Source organism: Orbilia oligospora (assembly GCF_000225545.1).
Source record: "Orbilia oligospora ATCC 24927 unplaced genomic scaffold scaffold00091, whole genome shotgun sequence".
In the NCBI taxonomy this organism is placed as follows: domain Eukaryota; kingdom Fungi; phylum Ascomycota; class Orbiliomycetes; order Orbiliales; family Orbiliaceae; genus Orbilia; species Orbilia oligospora.
The window spans coordinates 146,921-156,483 of NW_011645648.1; the positions used below are offsets into that span (position 1 = coordinate 146,921).

The following is a 9,563-nucleotide window of genomic DNA, read 5'->3' on the forward strand; positions in this document are numbered from 1 at the left end:
GGGCCTCAAATATTAGTGTGCCATAAGTGCCTGTTAAATAAAGACTTTCATATTCCAAAAATTTAATACCGTACAGTATAATTAACCTTAAGTACTACTTTCATGTAGTCAGTAAAAGTTGCTGCCTGGGCTTCATTTAATTTCCCCTCAAATTCGTCTCATTTAGGCATACTAACCTGAGCGAGGTAGACATGGCTTGGATGGCGGTGCATATGTTATCTAAGGCTCTAGTGTAATATAAAAAGTCGTATAGAATCCTGCACGAGTTCTATTTTTCTGGCTTCTTCCTCTAGATCTCGAGCTTCCCCTTTCACAACGTATCTCCCGTCCTTTATTCCTTTATACCGCTTAGCGCCATTTCATATCCTTCGAAATGCTATTGTCTAAACTACTAAATCCCACCGAAAGCTCGAGCACAAATGAGGATAATCCTATTTCACATGTTGATGGACTAAGACAAATGGAGCCATGTTCTAAAGAATGTTCAATGGCAGAATATGATACTTTTGCGGTCCACGAAGCACAGCTTGAAATGTACAAGATGAACACCAGCGACAAAACTTATACACAAGACGGCCCTAGAATGGGTCGGAATGTGAGTGCCGAGGTATATCAATACAGTTCTGACACCTTAGCCAAGGCCACAGCACCAAGCCCTTCCGAGCCGATTGATATCTCCCCAAGCTATAGGCATCGCGAGTTCGGCACCAGACATCCAGATCAGGGGACTGGAGACTTCAATACTGTATCTCAGAGTAGTCCTCAATTCTACACAGCGAAGTTTGAACAAAGCGGGATGCCTGCTAATAACAGTGAGTTATTTACTGCCGAATTTAGTACGTACATGACTCACCACATTGTTGAACGAGATATAGAACACTTCCCACCCACAGAAAAGGACGAGATGGCTAGTGCTACTACAATATCATCGGCAGTGGAAGCGCACTTTCCACATACTGTGGCGCCTCAGCAACTCGGAGAACAGCTGGATGACGATGAATATGAAGTTGAGAGAGTGGTGGCCAGCCGAAAGCCCCGAGGAAAACAAAGAAAATACTTGATAAAGTGGGAAGGCTACGACGAGTATACATGGCTACCGAGGAGCAGTCTCAACAACGCCCTGGATGTACTCGCGGATTATCGCCGCAAAAGGAAGGAGCGACGCAGAATGAGAGGGTATGCTTGAAGCGGGAAGAGGCGCGTGTAGCAAGAATTTTCATGCCCAAAGAGTAAATCCCATAATCACCTACTTGGATATGAGTAGCCCATGGTCGTCTGACAGTTTCACGAAGCAGCAGCCGCGAATGAATCATGTCTGGAGTCTGACTATAGACTAAATATGCGGGCGCTCGTTCGTTTGTCTAATGCAGGTTCAGGTAATAGTATTGTGCCATCATGTACAGAGTTAATGTAAAATATTAGTGAAAATTTGTGCCTGTTTGTCTATTATTTTAAAGAATATGCATATATGTCGAATATCACCCTATAAATGGATGTGTCATGGACCCTTTTAAGGTTGCAACAGTAAAATGTATGTTTGGGGTAGTGACCAGAAGAGCCTTAATTTTTAAAAGGTTTGGGCAATCACACAAAGAAAACAACGTTCTTAGAATTGTATTTTTTGATCTTGATATCTACAATCACTATGCCACCTTATCTTTAACGTTGAAAAACCCGGCGGGTTTCTGATAGCCTCGTCACGTCGGTATCATTGTTACATTGTTGCATTGCCGTCGCGCTGTCGCTAAAAGCAGCTAGTGCCAGGTATAACTGTTGAGATCTGTGCTACTAGGGTACGTGGGTGTCAATGGGCGGAGCAGTCCGATGTGATACAATGACTGATACATGATGAAACTTGACTTCAGGTACTCTTCGGCTACATCCTGCAAGCGTAGTATCATCGCTAGGACGGACAGAACACGAAAACTCTCGTTTAGCACATCCCTTTCTTCGGGTACGCGGCTCGATACTAGGCTGGCCATATTCGGGATAGCCAGGGAAGATTCTTGGAGCTTGCTTTGAAGTTTTTCACGGATCAGTCGAAAGTTTCAGCCTCGAGCCAAGTTTTATTGGGATGGTCTAAGTCAGATGAAATAAATCTAATTGCCTATGGTGGCTTAAATTATATTACGGGAAAAATTCGTAAGAAAGAGGCCTCGAGGACTCGAATACCAATGACCATTACAATTGATCGGCACTCTTGATTATTTCGATATCATTGATAACCACGAAGCCTAAGCTAAGGTTCTATGTTTGAATTGATATAAAATCTTGATTTACCCGTTCTAATTTAGTAATAGGGGCGCTGAACAGCTCGATGGGGTAAAACTTAGTAGACAGATCTAATTATCTAGTGGCGCCACCGCGCACTAATATCAGAAAGTGGCCAATCCTTGCTGTTGATTTTGCGATTATCACGTTAAAATAACCGTGCTTAGGATCTACTTTCCGCTATCCTCACTTGTAGGTTCTCAAGACAACCCGTCGACAGGACTTCTGAATCTCTCCTTTGGTACAACGTGGGACTATAATTATAACAGGGGGAGCGTCCAATAGTGGTGGATCAAAGATTAGGTGTGGCGGAGCTCAATCTAGACCCAAATATTGCAAATCAAACCCAAGCATGTTTTCAGAATAACACAGTTAGTCCTTGGCGAACAACAGCCTATCTTGCTGCGACAAGACTACCTATGTCTTGTTAACTAATGTCACGTACTTCTGCAACCTTGTGAGCGAGCTTGGGTCGTACCGAGACTTTTTCGTCAAACAAAGCCTGTCTGCGGAGCAACTACTATGCTTGCGCTGCTCTGCGAGTTTCTCGTGTGGCAGGGAACCAAAGGAGCGAGAAATGGAGAAGCAGCACGGTAGAGGAGCCAGAAAGCAGGAATGTAGTAATCCAACACAGGGAACTATTCACAGAACATTGTTTCGATATTATGAATAAGATTTAAGGAGGATTGGGAAACCTTGTCCCGTCAGATTCTTGCAATTCATCGAAGGATGTCGACGACGCAAGCTGTATCACAAACCGCTCAAGTTGTTGTGCCATTCTATGCCGCCGTCCGTGCTAGCTGCCTATCCCGAGTCTATGCTTGAAGAATCCAGATACGAGCTCTCTATGGACGTAGCGGGCTGTAAATACGGAGCTGAGCAATAATTGTGCTATGGCCTTCTCAAGGCAACCAGCCATTGGCAGTACTCACCGCCTTCTACCCACCTTTGAGCCGAAGAATAGAAGTTGCATGATCAATCGCTCCGTAATCCCCATGTATCGTGAAACATTGCAGGCAGAGACTATGGCTGTGCATTTTCTATGGTATAAGCTCAGAGATAATTCATTTCTTCAATTGACGAAAGGGGTTTCGATGTCTATATAAGTATTGTCAATGTGCCCACCTTTTCGGAAGTCTATTCTACTTCCTGAACAACCAGATTGACCGCTCTCAAATATCAACAACATTTGTCTTAACCTCAACCCAGTCCATATCATTCAGTCCCTTAACCTTCTTCTTCATCTTCTTCTTTCACGATGGCATATCCAATAACAGACTTAAGACAAGCCGGTGAAGATTGGTTCCCAGAGTCTATTCACCACTATAGTCAGAAATACTCTGTATCTTCAGAACTCAATCAGCCTTTTGATCTTTTGCTTGAAGGGATCGAATTATCAAGCTCAGGGCATGTCAACGAACTACTCGACAGCAATCTGGCCTGGTCTGAAGAAGGGATTTTTGCCCTAAATTCGGAGCCAGCAAGCAATTACAATTTCCTTTCAACTCAGCTTGCGGCACCAAATATGCCGTGGACGTTGGGGCTATATGGAGAGTCCCAAATCGGCTGGAACTCAGTTCCGTTTGAGAACTTAACGACCTTCGATGTGCCAACGCTCCTAACGCATCGAGAAACTGCCACGGCGGCAGGATTACCCTCTTATGAGCCGATTCTGGCGCCTATGGCACCTCGAAGCACCGCTCAAAACTTTGGAATAGAAGATGGGAGCCATATTTTGAACGGGATGTTGCACGATCCCTCCCACGACACCAACATCAAACCTCTCAACCCCAGTGCAACACAGGCGAAGGGTGTTGAAGTGCTATTTCAACTTCCACCACTGAAAGATCTACTTAAAATTCCGACAGCCCCAGTTGATACTAGTGTCAGCTTAGACTCAAGAGTGGCGCCTGCTGTAAACGATATAATGTCACTGCAATCTGTTTTTGAGCCGAAAGACCGCCGTTCATATGTCCACCATGTACACAATGGTGCTGCGGTGAGATCCCAGTTGTCAACTCCTGTAGAGGCCAGTACGCTTGACGGCCTGGAAGATTCTGATTCGAAGACTACGCCCGACCCTGAGATCGGCAAGCTCCAGTCACAAATAGAGTGTGTCGGTACTCCGATACTAAATAGCAAAAAGCAAACCGATTTATCGAAGGAAATCGAAGCTGAAATTGTACCTTATGAAGAGAAACCTGCGACAAGTGAATTGGAATTTGCAACAACGGGTAGCGACGGTGAAGGGGATACGCCAGACACCACTAAAGTTACCAGCACTGAAAGGGAGATGGCGCCTGCACCCCAGATTTCTACCGGATTTGTAGACTTAACTGATACTAAGTCGGAAATCGGCGTTCCTGATGGCATGGAAGAGGAAACAAGCAGTCGATACCGTACCTCTGATAAGGTGGTAGATCCGACCAAGGTCAAGATGAACAAAAGGAAACGAAACACTGAGACCAATCTAGTCTCGGGTTCTAGAGCTGTTAACTCGCCTCGGGGAACGAGACCTCTCAAAAGAAGGAAGAAAGCAGATTCGACGCAGGACCTCTACCACATACCTCTGGCGGAAATGGAATGTGTTGTTATGCAGTTTCCAGAAGGACCCGCGTACATGAAGCGCATTCGATTAGCTGATGGATCTGTATCAGTGGAAATGGCGAGTGGGAAGGAGATAGAAGCTTTCACCAAAGGCACATCCATACCCTTAGCCACGATTCAATGTGGGAAAATTTCAAATCACACTCAGGGCGAAAGCGATCTCAAGCACAGCTGCTTATTGACATACACTTGGCGGTGGCAAAATGGAAACGAAATAGAGATAGGAGAGAATGAATTAGATGTCGAGCTACTCAAAAAGTATTGGAAGAAGAAGGGGTCAAACGACATGCGCTTTTACTATTGTTTCGCGTCAAATCCATGCCAAGTTTGCGATCCAATCTTGGAGGAACTGAGATAGAAAGGTTTTTATTTATTTTTGTTGAAACTGTACTATAAACCTGTATTTAAGAATCACTAGTTTACTTTCGCTGCTATCATGAGTTCGTCTATTTTCTTAGCGTACAAGTGCCCAAGTGTAAATGCGATAAGCATTTAAATTTTCGGACTCCATGCATGGCCAAGTTCGTATGAATTCATGATGTTAACATATGTTCAGAGGAACTTCCAGCCCTGCAAGCCAAGATGAATAATACAACATAAACAACACAACACATTTCAGTGCACTTGCGGCAGCGAGCGATGTTATATAGGTCGGTTGTGTCGCTCGATCCCGCAACCAACAGGGGAGATCGAACGCGCGTGCACAAACGGAGGATATATTTGCATATATGGATGCCAGTCTGGGACTACTTCGTCGGTACACATACAACATTCGTGATGTGTTGTCCTGTTGCAACATGTTGCCCAGACTTAATTTTCTAAATTTGGATGATGGTTGGTATGAGTAGGACTCTCGTGCTCACAAGTGGATGTCTACCAACGTTCTCGATTCGGCGACATTTCAAGACCTGAAATAGAGCGAAATACCTAGATTCTAAAGCCATGGCGCAGGGGTTCGACTAGAAGAAAAAGATCCTACTGGCAGACCCTGACACGCAGTCATCAACATCAACATCAGCATCAACGTCCACCTCTAGATCCTCACCCCGCCCTTTCCCTCACCAAGCTAGTGACGACAGCCCTCAAGGCCAACTGATTGAAAGAACCAACAACCCCAATTTAGCGCAAGTGCGAGAGGCCCTGAGAATCCCGGAGGATGGTTTGATTAGCACTCAGATCCTAAGTCGGTATCCAGATTGGCCGACCGAAACATCTGGCAAGGAGGTATGGAGGATTGTTTTGGTAGGTAAATACCCCACTTACCAAGCACAACAAGCCCTCTAACGTGCTTGAATATAGGATACTTTAAAAAAGCTGATAGAGGACTACGCAGACGGCGTTACGATAGATGACAAGAGATATCAATGGAACGTCAGTGGGCCTAGTGACTATGAAAGCCAGAACTATGTCATCCAGACGGCCGTGATTGATTCAGCATATCTCAAACTATCTTCGGACAATCGAGTCAAGTTTATCGCAGAACGACTCCACCGCTTTGAAAATGAGTGGGCATTGAAATTTTTATTAACCACAAGAGCGACCGCACACAAGCGAAGAGATAATAGAGCGGCTGCGGCCAATCGTATTGGGTAATCTCAATCGTCCCATCACCATCTTGTCTGCAGGAAGCACACGGTGCATCCAATAGGAAAGCAATACCCCAGTGCAAAGGCCCAGCCAGAAAGTACCACACGATTTTGATTAAATCAAGCAAGCCTTGGTTCAGGGAATTGAAGTCATCGTATATACGTACAGATACAATCTGCCCCGAGTAGTCAAGATTGTGAAGATATACCAAAATCGGTTGTGTCTGGGTACGAGGCAAGTTGTGTTCCATTTATGGTGCGGTTTTAGTCAACCCGTCTTGTATAATTAATTACCCCAAGATATCTCAAGTCACGAACGCAGTTTCAACAAAATCTAAGTAAATTTGTTCCCTGAAGCGTGAACTGTTGTAATAGTTGATTATTGCTTGACTATCCTTACGAGAAAGCGTTCTACCGAACGACGTTCCTCGTTCGTTATATACATATATGCTTATTGCTAGGAGCAGAGATTTTTCGGAAATTTTCTTCATGTTATCGAGGTGAGCTCGTTCACTTGTGAAACCTTACTTGGTCACGTGTGTGGCGTTCGGTCAGCCACCGTTGGTGGCGCTCGATTGCCTGTTATTTCGACATGAACAACTTTAAAATTCCAACGTCTGCAACGCACATGAACCCAAATCCCGCTCACTAGCTAGACCTTCCAAGAAGAAACAAGCCAACATAAAAGAAGACAGAGAATCCAACAACAAAGAATGCCGAAAAATATAAGTAGCCGCAAACAATCAGATCTTTGAACAGAATAGTCGTATTCATCGCAATTGCATGTCATATCATAGACCCCACGACACTTCGAGCAACGTATATTCTCCAGGTCGTTTAATTCCGGGTGCCGGATTTTATCGGTTGCAGGTGGACAAGCTTCTTGATTAGCAAACAAGGACGGGATGGAGGCTGTCGATGGTGAAGAGCATGCCTAATAATCATATCCTGGGGTTAGCCCTTTCAGATTTGCAAATCGGCTGGATTAGTTCACTGACCCTGTCCAATTTTGCTGCCATTTTTAAAAAGCTAATAAGCCTGAATAATTCCGAATAATAGTGTGATAGTATAACTCGTGGTATTGAGTTCCTTCAGTAGTATATTTCGATAGGGGAATCTGGCGGCCTAGAGTGTAGGAGCTATCGTCGAGGTTGAGTTGTTGAAGCCAGCGCAGACCGGATCACTATAGAGAGCGATTAGATTATGATTGAAATCTGCCCAAAAGCGCCCTTTCGTTGAATAAGTAGTTTTTGTATGTAACTAATCTCGGAAAAATTTGAAGCCTCGAATTATAAAAGTGGGTGGGGTGCTTTGCCTACGCGCGTGCACGTACAATCACTATCACTTGTTATTGCAGGTGGCATATATACGTCCGAGCGCTTGTAATTAGCGGCTGGGAAATATGCAAAGACGAGTCCCACCGATGCCGCCATGCACTCACGAAACATAGTCACCAGGTCCCCCTGCAATGGACCTGGCCTCGAGACTAGCGGTGAACATCAGAAGCTAAAAACATTGTCGAGCATATTAATACTGCAACGCTGCCTGTTGACTCAACACTTTTACCTGCGGTACTTCAGCTCCCGCGAGAGTGTGATCTCCGCGACATGATGTACGGGAACCTTGTAATGAGGACAAGATGGGAAGCCGGGCATCGGCATTGTAGAGCGGCAAATAAAGCAAGTAAGACCTCTGATATAAAGTGTATAAACCACGAGGGTGTGCAACGGCTGTCTCAGTTCTCCCCAATCCACTCCACGGCAGTCTACCATGAAACAACTAATCGATGTTATCCACTTGGGCTGAAGAAAAATAAATAACCATGTAAGTCTTTCTAGTCCTATAGGTTTTGGTTTATGCTGGCTGTGGTTCTGGGATGGGCTATGGGATAGGCTCTGGCTCACGCTTCTTGTTCTTCGGGCTGTGGAGCAGTAGGCGCCTGCTCTGCCGATGCATGCCTCTACAACTTTTGCCCACAGGACAAGAAGCGTAAGCCAGAACTCATCCCAGTCCCCATTCCAGAACCAGAAGAACCAGAAATAGTCATTCCTACTTTTGGCGAAGCTTACACTGACTTGCCCTATGGACTTTTGGCTGCGAACATCGCTTTATATCAACTAAAGAGCCACAGAAGATCTGATTAGCTGATATGAATAAGTAAGTTTTGCATGTTTGGATAGTATCATGGAATATCGCAATGCCCACACCAACGATTCCGACGGACTGAAGTACCACTCCAGTATAAATATAAAGCAAACTCAACGCTACCAAAAAGCCAGTGGCGACAGGAAATCACCGCCTCCTGCAACCTCAACGACATGAGGGTAATTAGTGGCTCAAAAATGCGGAGTGGACCCGGATTATGTTCGGTGCGGTAATATAGTTATCGATATCAACACTAAACAATCAGTTCGGATTAGTATCCTCGAATTCCCGCGATGGGCTTATACTGGAAAGAAGGGATTCTACTGGCGGGTACTGATGCTTCTACAATAGCTCAGAATCTTGACCCCACACCCCACCACGATGATAGTACCGTAGAACTAGCGGCCCGCGAAATCGACAACCCTGGCGCAAGGGCGAAGCGCCCTAGATATTCTGGAGGATAAATTGAATATTTGATAGATTGCCACTCTATATCCGGAATAACTATATCGGTAAATATTAAATCTCCTAATATCTACTGAGCTTAAGAGAATTGCTAATAATCCGTAAGGAGGTTTTGAAAGACCCGATAAATAGCTACGCAAATGGCGTTATTATGAATATCAAGTCATGGCTATAGGACGTCAGTAGGGCCTGAAAGCAACTTATAAAGCCCAACTTTCAAATAGCCGTACCATCTTCATTGTTAATAGGTTGGGGCGCCGCAGAAATGACTAGCATTAAAATATCTGTTAAGTATAAAAGCAACTGCATATAGGCGTTGGGGACAATCAGCTGATTAGGTTATACGACGATGGGTGTCTTAAATTCATTCCATTCTTTTGTATCTATTTGATATTTTAACCCGTTCTAATACATAAATGACGTGTAAAGACTATGACGCCGAACTAAAGTACTTTAGAGAGCGAAGAGGTTATTGCTTTGTTTTCCTGG

The 9,563-nt window shown here is 44.6% G+C and overlaps 2 protein-coding genes across 2 annotated transcripts; both read left to right on the forward strand.

Moving 5' to 3' along the window:
• Nucleotides 1–373: 373 nt before the first annotated feature.
• Nucleotides 374–1,186, forward strand: AOL_s00091g51 (uncharacterized protein; the record flags this gene model as incomplete). Its single annotated transcript, XM_011125809.1, has 1 exon — nt 374–1,186. The coding sequence occupies one exon, from the start codon at nt 374–376 to the stop codon at nt 1,184–1,186; it is 813 nt and encodes a 270-aa protein (XP_011124111.1).
• A 2,343-nt stretch (nt 1,187–3,529) lies between these two features.
• On the forward strand, nt 3,530–5,236 carry AOL_s00091g52 (uncharacterized protein; the record flags this gene model as incomplete). Its single annotated transcript, XM_011125810.1, has 1 exon — nt 3,530–5,236. One exon carries the CDS (start codon nt 3,530–3,532, stop codon nt 5,234–5,236), a length of 1,707 nt encoding a protein of 568 aa, XP_011124112.1.
• Between the last annotated feature and the right edge of the window lie 4,327 nt (nt 5,237–9,563).